The sequence below is a fragment of the Vipera ursinii genome (assembly GCF_947247035.1).
Source record: "Vipera ursinii genome assembly, chromosome: Z".
Taxonomy (NCBI): Eukaryota; Metazoa; Chordata; class Lepidosauria; order Squamata; family Viperidae; genus Vipera; species Vipera ursinii.
In genome coordinates this window covers 83,066,055-83,087,999 of record NC_139517.1, presented here as the reverse complement: position 1 = coordinate 83,087,999, position 21,945 = coordinate 83,066,055, and the positions used below count along the sequence as shown (strand labels likewise).

At 37.5% G+C, this 21,945-nt stretch overlaps 1 protein-coding gene across 1 annotated transcript in view; it reads left to right on the top strand.

The window, feature by feature from the left end:
* The window catches only part of RARB (retinoic acid receptor beta), a 236,036-nt gene that overhangs the window by 46,092 nt on the left and 167,999 nt on the right, over window positions 1–21,945 (top strand). Inside the window, exon 2 of the mRNA XM_083376152.1 lies at window positions 11,089–11,130. Within this exon, the coding sequence (XP_083232278.1) occupies window positions 11,089–11,130 (42 nt within the window). The remainder of the gene's footprint in view (window positions 1–11,088; window positions 11,131–21,945) is intronic.

Here is a 21,945-nt window from a genome sequence, read left to right as displayed (position 1 = left end):
ATTGCCATCATTAAATGTGATTCTCAGTTGTTAAATGAGGACCTCCTTGTAACTTCCTGCCAGTTATCTAGTTTATATATTGCACTAAGATACATTTAGTGGCTTTATTGTGTAAGACACAGTTGCCTGAATTCATATTAGCATTAAACTATTAATCATGCTTACAAACAGTGGTGGCTGAATTAACAAGATGCTACTTCAGAACCAATCATATTTTGGTTTAGTGCCCCTGTCTCTTTCTCTAAAATGCTCCAAGGCACTATATACTGCAGTTAATAAAACTTTTTGGTTGGTTTGTATAACTTATAGGAACCTTGATTTGTCATGTGCTATTATGGTTTTGCAATATCATTTCTGTGTCCTCTGTTGAATCAAGCATACATACCTATTCAAAAACAACTGTGCTAAACAAGCGTAGTTGTCAGTCTTTGTGTTAGAGAAGGCTGCCTTGAATAAAACTCCTGGGAGCTCTGAAGACTACACGAATCATGATTTATACCAGCTGTGCATTAATGGTATTAAAAGTTTCACAACTAAAAAGATAAGGATGAAAAATAATTTCTGAAGACACTCCATTTTTTCAAGTTGTCCATTTATAGCCTCATTCGAAGTTACTGAGTCAGACTAATGGGTCATCTAGTTGAACAATGTTTATAAAGTAAATGCTAACAACATTTTCTAAATCTTTAGAGGAAGGATTTCTTTAATCTCCTGCCATTAAGTGACCTAAATTAACAAAACTTTGGAAAGCTTAATAAGAAATAAATGATAAATGATTTTTTAAAAAACATACATTGGAAAGGAATTTATGTCTGTTATGAAATATTATTGATCATATATATATACGTATACGTATATGTATATGATCAATAATATTTCATAATAGACATAAATTCCTTTCCAATGTATGTTTTTAAAAAATCATTATATATATATATATATATATATATATATATATATATATGTATGTATGTATGTATGTATGTATGTATGTATGTATGTTAAATGTTTGTTAAGCATTCAGAATATACTTGCTTAGTCCCAGACACGGGACAAATCTTATTTCCTGTTTCAGCCTAGCCCAAGGCAACAACTGCTTAAGACGCAGTCGGCCCAGGTTTGAATCTCAAAAGGGTAAGGCTGACTGATGAGAACAAATAAGTTTGAAATGATCATATTGGTCTCCCTTTATTCTTTGTTAGCAAGCCAAAAAATTTACACAAATATGAGCTGCCACTGCTGTGGCTACTACCTGTAGATGGCCTTGGGCTAGGCTGAAACAGGAAATAAGATTTGTCCCATGTCTGGGACTAAGCAAGTGTGTTCTGAATGCTTAACAAACATTTAACACATATCTTCCTTGCTTCTCAGCTAACAAAGAGAGAGAGCGAGCCTGTGGCCTAGGGGTTAAAACAACTGCTTAAGACGCAGTCGGCCCAGGTTCAAATCTCAGAAGGGTATGGCTGACTGATGAGAACAAATAAATTTGAAATGATCATATCGGTCTCCCTTTATTCTTTGTTAGCAAGCCAAAAAATTTACACAAATATGAGCTGCCACTGCTGTGGCTACTGCCTGTAGATGGCCTTGGGCTAGGCTGAAACAGGAAATAAGATTTGTCCCGTGTCTGGGACTAAGCAAGTGCATTCTGAATGCTTAACAAACATTTAACACATATCTTCCTTGCTTCTCAGCTAACAAAGAGAGAGAGAGCCTGTGGCCTAGGGGTTAAAACAACTGCTTAAGACGCAGTCAGCCCAGGTTCGAATCTCAGAAGGGTATGGCTGACTGATGAGAACAAGTTGAAATGATCATATCGGTCTCCCTTTATTCTTTGTTAGCAAGCCAAAAAATTTACACACACACACACACACACACACACACACACACACACAGATAGATATCTATATCTATATATCTGTATCTCTCTCTCTCTCTCTCTCTCTCTCTCTCTCTCTCTCTATCTATCTATCTATCTATATATATATAGAGAGAGAGATAAAATTGAAGTATGTAAAGCCACAATTATTGTTTATTTCATTTTTATCTCTCAACAAGACAACTTGTAGACAAGCAGAGAAAGAAAATGACTAATGTCACTGTGGTGGCAAAGTGGTTAAAATGCAGTATTGTAGGCAAACTCTGCCCACAGCTTGTAGTTCGATCCTGATGAGCCTCAAGGTTGGTAAAATGAGGACAAGATTGTTGGGCAATATGCAAATAATGCTTATAGTTTGTAAACCGCCTAGATAATGTTGTAAAACACTATGAGGTGATATATAAGTCTAAATGTTATTGCTATTTCCAAAGGCACAGTGGGAGCAGAACTGATTTCCAATTTCCTGCTGGCTTTCCCATTGATTTTTCTTGTAGGAAGTTGGCAGGCAACATTAAATAACAACCATCTGATTGACCTGACCGTAACAATGTGGCAGCATTGCAGCATTAAGTAGCTACAACTTTGCTAAATTTTAATCCCACAAGTCCCAGATTTTGGACACATTCTCAAGTTAGGTCATTTGAGGTAAGTTGATTTAAAAATTATTCCCTTGTGATGGAATATTTTACACAACTGAAGGTTATAAACAGGCAAACAGACCCAAGAATTTTAGTAATATGTAGATTACTGGGCAACTCTGAATTTCATGGATTCAACCCTTAGTCCCAATTTTTATCCTTGGTGTATCAGTGGAATATTGCATCATAATCTGAATCATTAGGTAAAATCTAAACATAGCTCCATGCTGGCTAGAGGCCTACCTTACATCATTCAAGACTGCAAATCAGGGAAGCAAGGTAAATTATCACTTGTGTATTGACAATGTAAACATAGTAATCTGTATATTAAACACATTTTTAATAATTATATATTAATTTGTATTATATATAATTTGTATTAACACTCCATTTTTATCCCAACTTATTGTAAGAGCTAAAATCAGTATATGTGGCTCTCTCCTTTTACCTACTTCCCTTTCTCATTTTTATATTTGTACCAAATCTCTAATGTTTGTTAGGAGATAATGATTTGCACAAAGTCACATTGAATGCTCCAAGGCTATTAAATAGGGTCTTCCTAAATTCTCAGGCTGGGGTTTTTTTCCAGAAGTGCATTTTGTTACAACTTCTTGTTCCTGCTTAAAATTTAATTTTAGCTGTTTAAAATATATGTTTGAATGCCTGGAGAATTTAACTTGAAGAAAGTGAACTATACACACGGCTCTACTTTTATCTCTAACTTCCAAACTGTTAGCTAAGAGAACTTACATTTATTTTAAGATACTTACAGCCATCAGCACGATCTTGTACCCTGCTTTACTTATACTTTACGCAGAAAGGATCTTCCGTATTTTTTGAATATCCAGGCAAATTTGAAATTTAAAAGCATGTTTTTGGGCATTCTGAAAAAATAGCCACTATGTTGACTTAAACATCCATTTACTAGAGGGCAATACCACTTACCATCCAGTCTGAACTCCTAGGATAATATATACCACCTTTGATATATCACCAAAATGGCTATGGATGGTGAACAGAATTTAAAATTAACACACTATAAAATTCAACATATAATTTAAACAAGAAAAAATGACAGCCAGGAATAAAAACTTCAGAATAATGACAAACTACTTCATTAATTTCTCAACAGTTTTATTCTGATAAGATGGGCATACTTCCAATGCATTGGACTGCATTCTTGGAAATAAGGCCCTAAGTAGAACTGGTGCTTTGGTTGAACTGACCTAGTTCATAATTCTCAGTTAAAATCAGGTGAGCAAAGCAATATTTTGCATATTAGTGTTATGGGTCCTAGTTTGAAATCTAGGCTAGATACCAAAATGGCAGACAAGTCTAAAATCACTAGAAGAATACATAATTGGTATACTTCCAGGAAAAATTGTCAAATATTGAACTATAACTGTTACAAGGAGCTAGTTACAAGGAGCTAGTTATAAGGAGCCTGTTACAAGGAGCTAGTTCAACTAGTAACATAAAACCAAAGGATGTCTACTCTTATAAAAAGGATTAAATTTCAAACAAACAGCAGTTTCTAATAAAAAATTACATGTGACTTGATATATAGCTGTTCACAAACATCAGCAGCATGGTTGCTTAGAATATAAAAAAAATCAATGTAGCCAAATCCTGTTTGAGCTTCGATGTCAGATGATCTTGGTAATATTGTAGCATAGAATAAAACCCAAATTCCACTATTGATTTGTTCATTTTAGTTCTTCACAAGTAATGTTTCAATAATAGTTTTGAGAAAAAAGACTTGAGAAAAAAAGATAAAATGGTAATAAAAGCATGTGCTTAATCAGAAAGGCAACCTTGATAATGTAACATTATAGTGTTCTATACACAGCAGCTAGACACAGAGTGGACATGAAAGAACTTGAACTGATTTTGGAACACAGTAATCAAAACTAATTAACTACCTTTTTCTCTTGTGAATTCATTTTAAGGAAGCCTGACAATGTATTTTATTCAGTTTTGCATATTGTATAAATGTTTTGTTCTAATTTGGGAATGTCTTAATACATAATCATCCATTGCCATATTTTAAGATTAACTCACTTCTGTTCTCCCCTTTTGGGAAAAGGGCGCTGCCATCTCTTACAGAGTCATATCTTCAAGTCTAAAGGAAGAATATTGTTAAATGTGCTTGTAGGGTTCTTTCTTTTGTAGGATTCTACCTTTTATCTGTATGCTTTAAGATCTTACGCATCCAATGGCATTATCCTTTAAGCGTTTTTAATACTGCAATTGTAACTTGCAAAACTAATTTAGTAATACACATAATTTTGTTACAGGAAAGATTAAGGGAGAATTATAGTAAATATCAGTAACAGTGTTCATGGCTAGCTAGTTAATCTTTATTAAGTCTTTTTTTTAAAAAAAATGTACAGAAATAATGTTGTATCATATATTTAATTGAGTATAATTGCTATGTGTCCATCAGCTGCCACAACGTGATAATTGCAGGTTCTTGGTTTGCAGTTCTCCAGACTTTGCCCCAGAGGTAAAGGCTAGTTGGTGCTTGAAGACAATCTAGATTGCCATTCCTGCTGTTACATATTTTTGTAACTATCCTGCCTAGACTTTCTATATAGCTCCAGGTGATCAGTTGGCCTTTACTGGGAAATTCGCTTTAATCCTTGAGGCAAGACTTTTGTTTTGTTATTTAAATCAGTCCTGATGACTACATGGATGCTTCCATAGGATTTTATTGGGAATAAGAGACATGTGATTTGCCATTGCCTTCTTTCTGTATGATTTTTTAAAAATTTGCTTCCGTTTTGGGATTTCCTTAAGGCCATTCATCCAAACACTAATCAAGTTCAACTCTGGTTCTAAACCCAAATGAAATGGACATACTTTTGAGAGAAGGAAGAAGATAACAAAACAAAACTGTGTGAAAATGTTCAAAGTACAAGGGCCTGAATTAATTTTATTTATTCATAGCTAGTTTTGAGAGTGTTTAAAGCTAATTTAGGATATATTATAGGTACAATATACTTGCACAATATACTTTATCTACTGTAGCTGTATGCCTTCTGAATGTAGTGAGGGAAACCCTATGCAATTGTTAAATGAAGGCTTCATCTGTCTGTCTATATTGCAAGATCACTATAGCAACCAAACATAAATCAAGAAAATAGCCCCTTTTGTAAGTTTCTTAATAGGCACAACATGCTTCTTTAGAAAATCCAACTATTCTTTCAATGGACTTTGATTGAAAGTCAGCCTTTTCTACAGACACATTCACATTCACATCTAGTAGCAGCTTGTATGGTTGTCCAAGGCCTAATTTATTATCCTTTAAAGATTGTTTAAAGAAAAAATGGTTCTCAGAACAATGTTTATATTCAAAGGAATAAGCACAGGACCACAAAATAGCATCCTTTTGTTCTCAGTGTGGAATATTAATCTTTAACTTCTTTGATCACTCCATCTTTCACAAAGCTTTTTGTGTTTGGTTATCCATATTCTTGCCTTGTAATGGAGATTTTGGCTACATCATCATCATCACCACCACCATCATCATTATTTCTCTACCCATTTCTCGCCGCCCCCCCACCACCTCCCAATGTGCTCCCTGATATTTGAAGGCTTTTGGTTTGAAGTTTTCTTAGGGCCAAAGTGAACATTGTCACAGCATATCCTTGAATTCTCCATGCCCCAATTACTTTAAAAGAAGGGTTGAGGGCTTAAAATAAAATAAGAGGAAGATATGCAAATGAAGAATCAATTCTCCTTCCTTTCCTATAGCCTTCTGTTAAGTGTTTTCCTCCCAGCTAAGCTATGCCTCTAATGTGTAAACTCCATATTGAACAGGGAATGCCAGAGGAAGCATAATCTGTACTTACTTATTTCTCCTTTTCTGAAATTAAATACACATTTTTAATATTTCTGCATTCTTTCTTTTGTGTTTTGGAGCAAATCTCTCCTATCACAAAAAACTCAGCCAGAAGTGTTCAAAGGCAGTTTGTTACCTGAGTTGGCACCTCTTTCTCCTCTTACCCTAATCAAGATGTACTGAAACCAGTTACTTGGAGACTGATGAATCACAAAAATAGCTACTAAAATGCAGTCAATGAAATAGCTTGCTCTTGGTTGCCCTGTCATAACACCTCCTTTGCCTTGAGTTTGGCTCACATTCAAACAGACAATTTCAATAACAGAAAGCAGGCAAAATAAACCAAGTCTTCTTTTGGCTTCATGTCACTGCAGACAAGAGCATGGGTATTTGTGATGTATAAAACCAGAATGGGAAAAAATATCCCTAGTTTTATCAAGCCATCAAAAAGTCAGGAAAGAATGCAATGAAAGTAGACCAGAGTCTTTTATGTAAGACAAGATTTTGCTTAAAGGCATTTCAAAATACTTTGTTTTTCTGTTACTTTCTCACAGGGTGCAAAGATAAGGGAAAAAAATCTTTGAGGTATAGTTATTATAAGAGCTATTAACCTTTCATTGTAAAGATTAGAAAGTAGACTAGAAATAATATTACTTCAAAGAAAATCAAACATACAATAAGCAACAATTACTGAAATATTCTCTTTTCCAGGATTCAAGTAGTTTCTAGAATGAACAACTAGTGAAATTCTTAAGTAGGATATGATCTTACTGATTACATTCAGACATTAAATGCTATGATGAATTGTAAAAAAAAATCTATTTCAAGTCAGGTCAGCTTCTGGGGCTTAAATTATCAGTTCAAATATTTGTTTTGGTCTTGCATTTCCAATTTGGCCAGTACTTGCATTTTTGAGTCTTATTTCCCCAAATACCTCTTTACCACGTCTGATCCTACTTTGCTTTTTCAAGATCTTAAGATAACCTACATCAGGGGTGTCAAATTGCCAGCCTGTAGGCCAGACGTGTCATAATGAAACCATGCCCACCCCATTGCAGGCAATGTGGGAAAAGTTCCGATACGTCGTGTGATGTCATGTGACATTGCAAGTTTGACATGTCTGATCTAGATGCTGCTAGTTATCATGGTATTATATCATAGCTTATGTGAATATATTTCTAGGCATGAGCCTTCTCTTCCCTTCTCCAGAATAGCTTTGAGGTTGAGAGGAGAAATGTTTGCTTCTATTTTCATTTTGTTGTTGTTAGCTGCGAAGTCGTATCCAACCCATCGCGACCCTATGGACAACGTTCCTCCAGGCCTCCTGTCCTCTGGAGTCCATTTAAGCTCACGCCTACTGCTTCAGTGACTCCATCCAGCCACCTCATTCTCTGTCGTCCCCTTCTTCTATTGCCTTCAATCTTTCCCAGCATTAGGCTCTTCTCCAGTGAGTCCTTCCTTCTCATTAGGTGGCCAAAGTATTTGAGTTTTAGCTTCAGGATCTGGCCTTCTAAAGAGCTGTCAGGGTTGATCTCCTCTAGGACTGACCGGTTTGATCGCCTTGCAGTCCAAGGGACTCACAGGAGTCTTCTCCAGCACCATAGTTCAAAGGCCTCAATTCTTTGGCGCTCAGCCTTTCTTATGGTCCAACTTTCACTGCCATACATTGCAACTGGGAAGACCATCGCCTTGACTATACGCACTTTTGTTGACAGGATGATGTCTCTGCTTTTTAGTGTGCTGTCTAGATTTGCCATGACTTTCCTCCCAAGGAGCAAGCGTCTTTTAATTTCTTGGCTACAGTCCCCATCTGCAGTGATCTTGGAGCCCAGGAAAATAAAATCTGTCACTACCTCCATTTCTTCCCCATCTATTTGCCAGGAATTGAGAGGGCCGGATGCCATGATCTTGGTTTTCTTAATGTTAAGTTTCAACCCAAGTTTTGCACTCTCCTTCTTCACCCGCAACAAGAGGTTCTTTAGTTCTTCTTCACTTTCTGCCATTAGAGTGGTATCATCTGCATATCTTAGATTGTTGATATTTCTTCTGGCAATCTTAACTCCAACTTTTGATTCCTCTAATCCTGCCTTTCTCATGATGTACTCTGCATATAAGTTAAATAGGCAGGGCGACAGTATACAGCCTTGCCAGACTCCTTTCCCAATTTTGAACCAATCAGTGGTTCCCTGTCCAGTTCTCACTGTTGCTTCTTGGCCCACATGTAGGTTTCTCAAGAGACAAATAAGATGGTCTGGTACGCCCATCTCTTTAAGAACTTGCCACAGTTTGTTATGATCACACAATCAAAGGCTTTAGCATAGTCAATGAAGCAGAAGTAGATGTTTTTCTGGAACTCCCTAGCTTTCTCCATGATCCAATGTATGTTGGCAATTTGATCTCTAGTTCTCTACCTCTTTGAAATCCTGCCTGTACTTCTGGTAGTTCTCGGTCCACATACTGCTGGAGTCTAGCTTGTAGGATTTTAAGCATAACTTTACTAGCATGAGAAATGAGTGCAATGGTGCGATAGTTTGAACATTCTTTGGCACTGCCTTTCTTTGGAATTGGAATGTAAACTGATCTTTTCCAATCCTGTGGCCACTGTTGAGTTTTCCAAATTTGCTGGCAAATTGAGTGTAGCACTTTTACTGCATCGCCTTTTAAGATTTTGAATAGCTCAGCTGGAATACTGTCACCTCCACTAGCATTGTTGTTGCTCAGTTTTTCTAAGGCCCACTTCACTTCATATTCTAGGATGTCTGGCTCGAGGTCAGTAACCACCTCACTGTGAATATCAGGGACATTAAGCTCATTCTTGTATAGTTCTTCTGTGTAATTTTGCCACCTCTTCTTAATCTCTTCTGCCTCTGTTAGGACCCTGCCATTTTGGTCCTTTATCATGCCCATTTTTGCATGAAACGTTCTCTTCATTTCTCCAATTTCCTTGAAAAGATCTCTGGTCCTCCCTATTCTATTGATTTCTTCTATTTGTTTGCACTGTTCATTTAAGAACACATTCTTATCTCTTCTAGCTATTCTCTGGAATTCTGCATTCAATTGGGCGTATCTTTCTTTTTCTCCCTTGCCTTTCGCTTCCCTCCTTTCCTCAGCTATTTGCAAAGCTTCCTCAGACAGCCATTTTGCTTTCTTGTATTTCTTTTTCTTTGGGATGGTTTTGGTTGCTACCTCTTGTACAATGTTGCGAACCTCTGTCCATAATTCTTCAGGCACTCAGATCTAATTCCTTAAATCTATTTGTCACCTCTACTGTATATTCAACAGGGATATGATTTAATTCATACCTGAGTGGCCTAGTGCTTTTTCCTACTTTCTTCAGTTTAAGCCTAAACTTTGCAAGGAGAAGCTCATGGTCTGAGCCACAGTCAGCTCCTGGTCTTGTTTTTACTGACTGTATAGAGCTTCTCCATCTTTGGCTGCAGAGCATATAGTCAATCTGATTTCTGTGTTGACCGTCTGGTGATGTCCATGTGTAGAGCCGTCTCTTGGGTTGTTGGAAAAGAGTGTTTGCTATGACCATCGTATTCTCTTGACAAAATTCTATCAGCCTGTGCCCTGCTTCATTTTGTACTCCAAGGCCAAACTTGCCTGTTATTCCAGTTATCTTTTGGCTTCCTACTTTAGAATTCCAATCCCCCATGATGATAAGGACATCATTTTTTGGTGTTAGTTCTATAAGGTGCTGTAGGGCTTCATAGAACTGGTCAATTTCATCCTCTTTAGCACTGGTGGTTGGGGCATAGACTTGAACTACTGTGATATTGAATGGTTTGCCTTGGATTCGAACTGAGATCATTCTGTCATTTTGAGGATTGTATCCCAGTATTGCTTTTCCTACTCTTTTATTGACTGTGAAGGCTACTCCATTTCTTCTGAGGGATTCTTGCCCGCAGTAGTATACCTGATGGTAATCTGAATTAAATTCACCCATTCCTGTCCATTTTAGTTCGCTGATACCTAAGACGTTGATGTTCAGTCTTGTCATCTCTTGTTTAACCACCTCCAGCTTTCCTTGATTCATGGATCTTACATTCCAGGTTCCTATGGAGAAAAAATCTTTATCAGACTTTCCTTTCACCACCAGACACATCCACAGCTGAGCGTTCTTTCGGATTTGGCTTCATTCTTTCTGGCGCTACTAGTACTAGCCCTCTGCTCTTCCCCAGTAGCATATTGGATGCCTTCCGACCTGAGGGGCTCATCTTCCAGCTTCATATCGTTTTGCCTTTTGGTACTGTCCATAGGGTTTTCATGGCAAAGATACTGGAGTGGGTTGCCATTTCCTTCTCCAGTAGATCACGTTTTGTCAGAACTCTCTGCTATGACCTTTCCATCTTGGGTGGCCCTGCACAGCATAGCTCATAGCTTCATTGAATTACGCAAGCCTTTTCGCCACGACAAGGCAGTAATCCATGAAGGGAATTAATAATTATATAGAATTAATTGATATATTAATTATTCATAAAGATAAATGTTATATGATCATTTCTTTCTCTGAGATGGTTTACTTATTTATTTTCATTTTTCTGTTACATGTTCAAATAAGAGATTAACTTGATCACATCTAGTGTTTAACAGGCAATTTTTTGCTCTTAAGTGGGTCCATGTGCATTAGGAGAGGGGAAATATAAACATTTTTAAAATCTGTTTACCTTGAGAGATTTCCAAGAAATGATTCATCTCTTCTAATACTTTTTTTTTCTTTTCAGCTATGGGACAAAGGATTGTTGAATCTATACCATTATCTAAAAGTAAGCTGTATATATTATTTATTTGAACTGATATAAAAATACTGCACTTGTTGTGTAACCTATTTGTGTCATGCTCTATAAAAGCATTCAATTTTTACTGTTTTCTAAAAGCTTGTGGTATATTTATTCCTGATATAAGTGCATTTTCTTTATTATACAACCACTTTTATTTTCTCCGACTTTGAAGTTCCACCAATAAATCATTGCCCATTGCCTTTATACTATTTTCCTGTACATATTGTTCAGCATGCACAGTATACCTTTAATCATACTCAAGACTTTTTTTTTTAGCATTTTTTCCTTTTCCTTTTTTCTTACAGACAAATATATACAGCTGGTTTTGGTGGCCCCATTCAGTCACGGAGACAGTTAGAGCTTGATTCACAATCCAATTAAAGCGAAACAATTGGAAATACATTTATATAATGGGAAGATATATTTTGTACTGTAAAATAAATGAATAGATATTCTAAGAAAAATCTCACTTTGTTTTTAGCTTTTAAGTGTAGCACATATAGGCAGCATAATGATCACATTCAGATGTAATGAACACCAACTTATTTTAAATATGAACAGACTGTAAGTTTGCTCCTCCAGGAACATGGTAGGAAGATATTCCTGTTTCATTTTCATTAAATTCATTGTAATTCAGTGCCATGTGTTTCACGTCTGCTTTATTGAAGTAACCATGTTTTCAAATTGATTTGTTTAACTATTTAATATAATATGATACTAAAAGTGAAATTAGTTGAATGCAGAATTAAAAGTACTATTGTAGTCTTCTGAAGAAGAGAGGCCATTTGAGAATCTCTTCTTGATAGGATTTTCAACCTGAACACTTGTTATTTGGTATATATATGTAGGGGCAATTGTTGTCCTGAAACTACATACTGATTACTGGTTCTAAGTCAATAACCCTTCTTCAGAAGTTGAAAAAAGGTGCCATAATTATTTATGTGACTTTTATATCACATAGGTTTTTTTAAAAAAAAATCTTGTTAATTTCATTCACCGTCTTTCTCGGTTTCCTTTTTCTTTTCATTCTTTTTCCTTTAGATATTTGTTTTATGATTTGATCTTCGCTTTTATACTGTGGGCCACGCAATCATCTGGAATTGTCTAAATTTAATACATTTAATTAAGTAAATAAAAAATAATATAAAATGAATGCAGGTTACTTTTATATTCTGCTACCCAGCTCTTACTTCCATGTAATAAAACAGACTGTTGCAGATATTTTCCATTCATTTATTCACAAATATTCATTTCACACCATAATGCATATTCTACACATAGGTTTTATCAGTATTTCAGTGACTTAAAAATTCTCATCCATTTCCTGACTTTTAGTAAAGAATTTATCAAGATAATACAAGTTCCTCTACTTAGTCTGTTTTTTCTTTTCATGTAATTTTCAATTTTTTCTCACTGGTATCTCCCATATCCTTTCAATCAAAATTCTGCAAAATATTTTCTCAGCCTAATTGCTGCATAGTTTTTGTATCCCTTCTTGGTACCTTTCCTATTACACAAGGTATAACCATCAGGCCTTGATGTAGTCTTCATACAACTTTAATCAAGTCACACAATTACTCCATAAGCAAAGCACATTCACTTCTCTGTTTTACATTTATACTTCAGTTTTGCCATTCTCACATAATGTATTTCCTTTTCACCTTTTTTGTGCTTGTAGTCTAACATTTGTAGCATTTATTTAAGTTCCACTCTTTCATATCACTATCATTCCTTAAATACTCCAAACATTTCCTTCTTTTAATTCTTTTGCAAATTATTTCATTTCTCACCAAAAATATTTTCATTCTTAATTTCATTTACTCTACTGGAAGCTCCTTGTTTAGCTCTTTCTCTTTGCTCTTTTTTAATATCTATATTGAACTGTTGGGTGAGAGGCTCTGTCTCCACAGGATGGGGTAGCATCCTTATGTTGATGATATCCAGTATATACCTCTGTCTTACTTGCATTTGTATCAAAAGCATCAGAGCACTTCCAGATTGAAAGGATTAGCTGGTGACATCACCATTGACTAGGAGATGTTTGGTTGGCAGCTCCTTTCCTGTCTCTGATAGTGCGCCCACTGAAGTGATACCTATCTATCTAATTGTGATTATTCACTTTCATACTAACAGGTTATCAGGAGTTGGAGGGAATGATGGACCCCTCCAACATGCAGCAGCAGTCGGGTCTCAAACATAGGATTGTTGATTGTCAGCCCAACATCCTAACCACATGAGTCACTGCACTCCTTGAATCCTGGGCAAAATAAATGATGTTGTGGATTTGCTTTCATGGTACCTGGTGGTCTGGGGTCTGGATGGGGAACAATAGACTTCTACTGAATCCTGGTATGATAGAAGGGTTGTGGGTAGGAGAATCCATTGTATACAGAAGTTTACCATCTTTGATCTGGGTGGGGTTTACACTGCCCCAGACAGACCTGGTTCATAATCTGGAGTTCCTCCTGGACTCCTAACTCTTGCTTGAGGAACAGATGGCAAGTGTGTCTATAAGGACCTTTGCTCAACTTCATGCTGTGGGCCAGTTCCATAATTTCTTGAATCAAGACATCAATCACTAATAGCTTGGTCATCTTTTGAATGGATTATTGCAATGCGCTCTATATAGGGTTATCCTTGAAGAGTATGCAGAAGCTACAGTTGGTGCAGAATTGGCAGGGTGAGCAGTTTGGGGTGTCTGCCAAGCTGTGTTACTTGTCTACTACATAAGCTGCATTGAGTGACAGTTTGCTACCAGGTTCAGTTCAAGGTATTAGTTATTAGCTTATTAGCATGGCACCAGATTACCTGAGCAACTGTCTCATCCCAATTACATCTTTCTATCACATCTGGTCAGGCAAGGTGGGTATGTTGCAGATCCCATCAATTAAAGAATTTTGCCTGCTGGGATCTTGGAAGAGATCCAGTACTTTGAAAAATCGTGCCTCTATAGGTGAGGCAGGCCCCCACTCTTCTGACCTTCCAAAATATTATTAAGACCTGGCTTTGCCAACTGGTATGAGAGTCGAAGAGTTGTATGCATTATAGAATCGTGTTTGGTGACATGAGAATGTCATGCCCCTGTCAGAGCCTGACTCTGTGGAGGAAGATGGAGCTGATGGAGATTGAGGGGGAAGCCTTGTTGGCTTCAGAGGAATAGGGGGTGGGGGGGAGCAGGCTGAGGAAGGCCAGGGCCTTTCAGGATTGGGATGGCTTGAAGGCAGGGAACAATGGGCAGTTTGACTAAGAGAGGCTAAGCAGTGAACATGAGAAACAGAGCTCATGCAATGAGCAAGGACCACCCACTCCTGATACTCGAGCATGGAGAGTGGAGAGAAGGCGGGAGCAGCGCAGGCTGACCAAACTACTCGGGTCACTACCCCAACTTCACAAGGCACACCTGGGGACTAAGATTTAAGGAGACGGTGTGGGGAGGGGCATTTGTCGGAAACAAACACTGAATTCATGAAGGGTTGTATGCCGTTGCTGATGTTGGACATTTCCTGGACTTCTTGCTTTATTTCTTGTTTTCTGGATTAATTGCCTTCTTCCTTTGCTTCCTGGACTAATTGATTTAATCCCTTGTCCTGGTGGATTTCTTATTTTGGCAGCCGTTGTGCTCACAGCTTTGTGTTGGACTACTTGCAGCCAGAGGCTGCTGGAGATGTGTGTGTGTATGTGTGTGTTTGTGGTCACTTTGCTCTGGGACTTGCCAGAAATGTAGGAGCATTTGGGGAACATTGGGAGCAATAAAGGGGCAGTTTGAACTGTCAGCTGACTGTGTTGCCTCTGTGCCGTGTCTTGAGTCATCACAGAGGGCTTCCTTTTTAAATCTTTAATATTTTAACTTAGTTCTTAGCTTTATTTTATATTTGCTTTTTATTTATGCATTTATATCACTTTTTTGTTTCTATTAAAAACCACTAAGAGTCACTTAGGTGAGATGGGTAGTATAAAATTTGATAAACACAAATAAATATTGTTGTGAGGAAAGCGTTGAAGTGTGCTAAAGTTAGTGTTATTTGGAATTTGGAAGAATATGTGGTGCAAGTATCTCACTGGTTTTAAAAAGGGGCTTCTGAGGAAAAAAAACATTCCTGGGTAAAGCATATTAGTCCTGTTGGGCTTCCAGGTCTTAATATGTTGTTTCAATGTGCTGAGTACCCACTTATAACCATCATTAAGGATGCATCCCTGGAAAAACTGAGATTTTGATGTTTTTTATAAGACTGTCCTGAATCACATTGTCCTCAATTAGAGAGGAACCCAAACCTGAGCCAGTTTCCAAGGAGAAAATTCAGTAAGACAACTGATTGAGAAATAGTTGTTTTAACTAACTGTAAATTTCAGGTTTCATTAATATTTTGTTCTGATAGGACTGATTTTAGTGATTTTTGAAAGGATTGAATGAATATTGACACTGGGATCTATTGCAGTTGTACAATATTTAAGTAGGATTTGAATTTTATTGGCTTTCCATTAAATTTCAAGCCAAATTCATATTTAAATTTGAAACAAGAGTATCTGAAAAGACTGTCTGTTCTCATATGATCTTCCTATCTAGTGATATTTGCAGGGGTGAGACTGTTCCATACTGTCAGAGGTATATACGGTGATAGGAATACAGGACAGACTTTCTTTTTTGCAGTGTCCAGATAGTGAAAAACTTCTTTTTTATTAACTAGTTCCTATTATTTGTTTATACCTGAGATTTTTCATTTTTCAGTGCTTTAGTATTGATTTCCAAACTGCTTTTCGCTGTCTTAATTTCTGGTTCTATTTTCTATGCTGCTGTAATGCTATTTTGTTTCACTATTCAAACCTGGATGATTTAAAACAAGATTTGTTGTGAATATACGTAGATTCACTTAACTCTACAATACCAGCTGGTCCTCAATATTAATACAAGGAACAAATCAACTTCAAGTAACAAATTCTGAAGTATGTCAGCAACTCTCAGAGGAATATGTATTTGCTCTATATCCTAGCCTTTTCTTCTGACTTTCAACTAATGATATTTTGTATGAAATGCAGTTTTGACAGTTATTGTTGAGGAATAACAATAGAAGTCAAAATGAAACCGTTCAAATAACTAATAACATTATAACCTGTAATGATCCACAAAGTATGGCTGTGAAAGTTAGGACACTAAATGAGTCTTTTTTTTTTCAACTTCCTCTAGCTTTATTTTTTTTCCTTTGAAAAACCCCCCTTCCCCCTCCCTCCTCCCCTCCCTACCTCCCCCCTATCTCCCCCCCTCCCCCTCTCCCTCCTCCCTCCCCTGCCTCCCCCCCCTCTACTTCCCCTCCTCCCCCCCTCCCCCCCCGACTTCCCAGAGCAAAATACAAGGTATATATCTAAAAAGCAATCATAAACAATCATATACTAACAATTATAAACTCTAAAATCCATCACTCTCTAGCTTATATAGAGTAAACCAATCCTTAACAATACTAAATATGTATAAAGAACTAAAATAAAAGAAAACTAGCATCATTCCCATCTATGTTCTTCCACAATTCACTATTACCTAGACATATTCTCACTTACACATCACAAGCACCTATCCCTATTAACCTCTCTAGCCAAAATAGGCTATAATAGATAGTTCTTACACAAATTAACCCGCATTAACCCACAAAACTTTCTTCCTCTTCCTCTGTAGTAAATTGTCCATTAATTCCAAATTAAAAATTCTGTTACCATACATATCATCCCAAAACTCTTAAAAACACAACTACCACTTGACTATAAGTATATTGTGGAAGTTCCATAGATTTCTACTGGTCTTATTTTTTTATCTTTTTTGAGCGTTTTAAGGCAGCACGCGTCACCCTCTGTTCTCTAGGATCATCCAAAAGAGTTGCAGCTTGATCTCCTCCTGTACCCTTCTCGTCTATCTGTCCATCTTCATTCTCTTGATGTTCTCCTTCTCCAGATCCCTCTGCAGCTTCCAGAAGTGTTGATGGGGTTGCTTTTAAAACATTGTTGTAAAAATCATGCGCTTGCTTCACAGTACCCAAACAGTACCTTTTGCCATCATACATGAAGCTCAACCCAGCTGGGATCTCCCATCTGAACCTTATATCTCTTTGCTTGAGCTCTTGCACAAGAAATATAAAGTCCTTCCTTCTCTTTAAAATCTTTGGAGGAATTTCTTTTAGAACCAAAACTTCTTGACCAGCAATCACAACTTTAGTATCATAGGCAGCTTGTATAACTTCATCTCTAATTTCCCTTTTTACAAAATAAACCACCACATCTCTAGGCAACTTTCTCTGCTTAGCAATCCACGAATTCACACGAAACACTTTGTCCATGCCTTGTTTTATTTCAGATGCTGGATGGTTCAATACCCCCTCAAAAGCCTCAGAAACCAGCTGCTTTAAATCTTCTTTAATATTCTCTTTTAGGCCTCTAATTCTAACAGCAAACTGCATCTGATAAAATTGAGCCAGACTCTGTTCGCTATCCATTTTGTCTTTTAAATCTTCAATTTCCAATACTTTTGCTTCTAATATAGCATTCTTTTGAGTCAAGTCTTCCACTTGGTCATCCAGCACCTCCACACATTTAGCTACTTTATGCACTGAGGACAAAATGTCTACCTTCATCTCTCTAAGTTTCTGCTCCATCCTTTCTTCCATTCTCTGCTCCAATTTCTCCAATTTCTCCTCCATCTGTACAAATTTAACACCCATTGACTCCAAAATTAACTGGGTATGTTTTTCAAGATCCTTCGATGTCAATACATCAGGAGAATGCAACGCCTGCAGTAATGATTGTTGTTGCACCGGAGAATTTCCAGCACTCCGAAAAGTTCTAGGGGGAGGTTTAGCCACCATCTTTTACTTACAATTGTGACGCACTTTCACTTTAAGTTTTAAGCAAAGTCCATCAAGCTTGAGAGTAAAATAAAATAATCCTCTTCATCTCTTCATCTTTCCCTCTTGTACTGCTCTGCCTGCTCTTTTCCTTTCATAGTCTCTCCTTCAAGCAGGGATGGTCGCAGACGCCTGGCTCTGCTCCATAAAGTCCGGAGCAGAGACGCTAGCCAGCTGGGAGCAGCCCAGGCTACGGGGGAGTTCAATCCTTCAGCCGCCCGAGCTCCAAGCTCAGGCGGCCCCGGAGAACTCGACCCCTACCTGGGGGCTCACCCCCTCCTCTTCTCCCGAGGAGGGGGCTTCAAATTCGCCCGAACAGCTGATCGGCGCTGTTTCGGGCGAAAAATCACACAGCTGAGCCGCGGGCAGCCCGGGAAGGCTGTCTCCGGCGCCGCGGAGCCACCGGAAGTCGACACTAAATGAGTCTTAAAATTCATAGCCAGACTAATAAGATTCAACTGAAACTTAAAGTGCTGAGTGATTCAACTTATGTCTTTTGCTCCAATTTAAGGACATGTCAAAAGCAATTCCTAGGAAATTGCTCTATAATAGTGGTGTCAAACTGCTGGCTCGCAGGCCAGTTGCATCATGCGGAGGCCGCACCCACCCTAGCTCCGGCAATGTGAAAAAAGTTGTGATACGTCGTCACACATCACGTGACACAGCGGGTTTGACACTCATACTTTATAACATTTATCAAGAGCTCTTCTTGATGATATGGAAACAGAATGGATCTTAAAATGACTTTCCATTTTGATCCATTTTACAAGATTTTGATATCATCTTCCATAGAAAAGTGAGAAAGTGGAGCTGGAAGAATATATATTCTTCTTGTAAGTATCTCCAGCTTTGAGGAAAGTCATGCTTATTCTGGTTTTCTATGCTGCCCAAGAATCACCTTTGGTAAGATAGGAAACCATATGAATTTGATTGATACAATTAATCAAGATAAAATAAAATAAAATAATTATATTAGTTCTGCCAAAATATTTCCATTACTTTTGTCCTTACAATGTGTAATCATTTGACTGCTATTGAACTAACAAAATGGTAACTTAAAGCACTTTGAAGAACCAGTATCTTTTGAAAACTGCAAATGAGCTCCAGTTGTTCTTGGATTGGAGTTCTTTCTCATTTTAGCATGCCCAGCATAGATTTCTAAGCTCTTTGTTACCAAATTCTCAATTGTACAAAACAGTACAAAAGTATTATTAGTTGAAGTAGTTGTATTTGATAAAATAACACATGGAGGGACACCATCAGATGGTCACATGGAAGCATACATTGAAGAATGGATAGATAAGTGTTAATCAAAGAAGCTGGTAATAATTCTAAGATCTGTATCCCAAATCTAGTAGCTGTCTGCATGAACCCACCATTCATTAGTTCATTCATTCATTCATTCAAATTTTGTGATTGCTCAATTTGTTATTGATTCTGGAAGGTTTACCTTTTTTTAAAAAAAAGAAAAAAAACTGATAAAAAAGGAACATGCCCAACCATAAAAATAAACACTCAATTTTAAATTAAACAAACTAAACTGACTAAAAGTGACTATACAAAAACAGAGAAAAACAAGTTTTGAATAATTTTTGGAACATCTTGGGGACTCTCAAGATGAATCTCCAGGGGAGATTCCAGGGATACCATTTCAGGTGACATGTGCTGCTACTGAGAATGTGCACCATAAGATGACACTGATAGACAAAACTAAACAAAAGTTATTGGTGTTGTTTATACTGTATAACGTTTTCCATCTATAAAGTGCATTATGAATAAGGACAGGCAAACTCTGATCCTGGACCTTAATTGGCTTAATTTAGTTATATATGCCTTATCATAGCAGAGATGTGATTTTTTTTTTTGCATTAGGATATTTAAGAGTTCTGGGTTTAAGCTCATCTGATAGCATATCCACAATAGCTCTGATTTGCTTTGTTTGAGACCAGTAGACACATCATTGAGTCAAGCTGGAGAGTTGTTTTTCATTAACACTTTGCAATAAGGAAAAGTAAATTCATATTTCTTTTTTTCTCCAGTGTCAGATTTAAGTAGCATTTCATTTACAAACTAAATAGTTTATTATTATTTAAGGGTGACCTGCAAAAGAAAGCACTAAGAAAAGGGGAAATTCAGCTGAAACAATGTGCCAAGAATAGAAGCTGTACTGATCAACATTCTGGTGGTGGAGTAGAGGATCCTGGGGGCTTAGGATACAAAATTTGTGTTTCCACTGTTATTGCAATGTCTGGATTTGCCCTGGATGAGAAGCAGATTTGTTGACTCTGCAGCATGGGAAAGAGCCAACTGCAGATTTACTGCAGAGTTGGTTTAGCTGTTTGCCCCTTTCCAAGTGTTATGAAAAGAGTTTTTAAAATGTTTGGCTTGGCCTCTCTGCTGCACAATAAATTGTTATCTAAAACAATAGAGAACAAAGGAGGAAAAAAAGTCATAAATACATACCAGGAAATGCAAAGCTCCATTTTGGTGCTGGAGTCGCAAGGGCATTGGGTTTCATTGACTTGAGTCTCTGTGGAAAGCTGTCTGCTCCACAGGAAGGCCCTGCGTTCCTGTCCTTTCAGTGAACCTGCCTGAAAGGAATACAGGAGTTATTGAGTAATCAAGGCTTGTCAGCACCTTGGTTATGCAGCATGGTTCAATCCGATAATGTGAATGGAACCAGTAATAGCACTGATGAAAAGCACACTGGTTTGAAAAGAGCCTTGAATGATTTTTTTTGTTCATTTTCTGTTTACATGTAATGTGTTATTGATGCCATTACCTTATAACACAGCTGCTTGTTTCATAGAAAAATGGGAAATTAGTCATTATTTCTTTAAAAGGAGAGCAGGGGAGCCAGGGAAACAGAGAAAGAGAAGGGAAGAAAGACAGAAAGAAAGAAGCACTATTATATGAAGAAAATTGCATTTGAATACTGTGACTGAAACATATTGATTTTCTGGAACAGACTTTTTAGATTAAAAATGCCAGTGCTAAATCCTTGCATAACCTATAGTTCATATGAAGTTCATGTGTCATTTGCTGTTATTCTGGGAAAATAGCACAATATTTAGTGAAAACATAATTCGGAGAAGTCTTGACTTGCTAGCATTTGCATGCCTTTTTCAAAAATCATGGCTCGGAGCTCAGCATACCAAGGGTGTTTCTCAAATACTTTGCTTTAAATTGCAGCACATTTATCTTTTTTAATTGAGCATCTTCATTTGATTTTAACCTTGATCTTTAGTTCTTTTTTATTTTTGTTTTTTTTATTCACACTTGTTCATTGATTGCATTGAACATGTAAGAGGAATTCACTCTCCACCACCAGTATCCACAAGTAGTTTTTTGGTCTTTGATTTTTAATTCAGAAAAGTTTGAAATAGGATTAGTGTCATGCCTATATCTCCTTTACCTATTATTTCCCTCGCTACTTTTGCAAAATAAATTATCTGAATGTCCTGGCTGCGTTAATTAAAAAAGTATTTCATATATCTGTGATAAACTGAATCAGCCCAAAGTCTAAATAAATGACTTTTCCATTAATGGTAAAGGCATGCAAGTATCCCACCCAGTGCTTTTTTTCTAAAAAAAAAGAAAAGAAAAAAGGTGCCTGAACTCAGAGGTGCTGTAACTGGGAGCGATGCTGGTGTCTGTAAGAACCCCCTCTTGCTACGGCGTCGCCGCCTGTCCTTTGCATCCCCGCCCTGCGGCTTGGAGCCACAGGCCACGGGGATTCCCCTCCCCACAGCCGCCATGGGGATTCCCCTCCCTGCAGTTGCCACGCTGCAGCCCATGCTGAGCCCCCACCCGGAGCTGCTCCGAACCCCAACCCAGAGCTGTGTTCGTTGTGGCAGTGGTCTCTGGCACTGAACAGCTGACAGCCTCCGGCACTGTCCCTGACACCAGCTGAAGA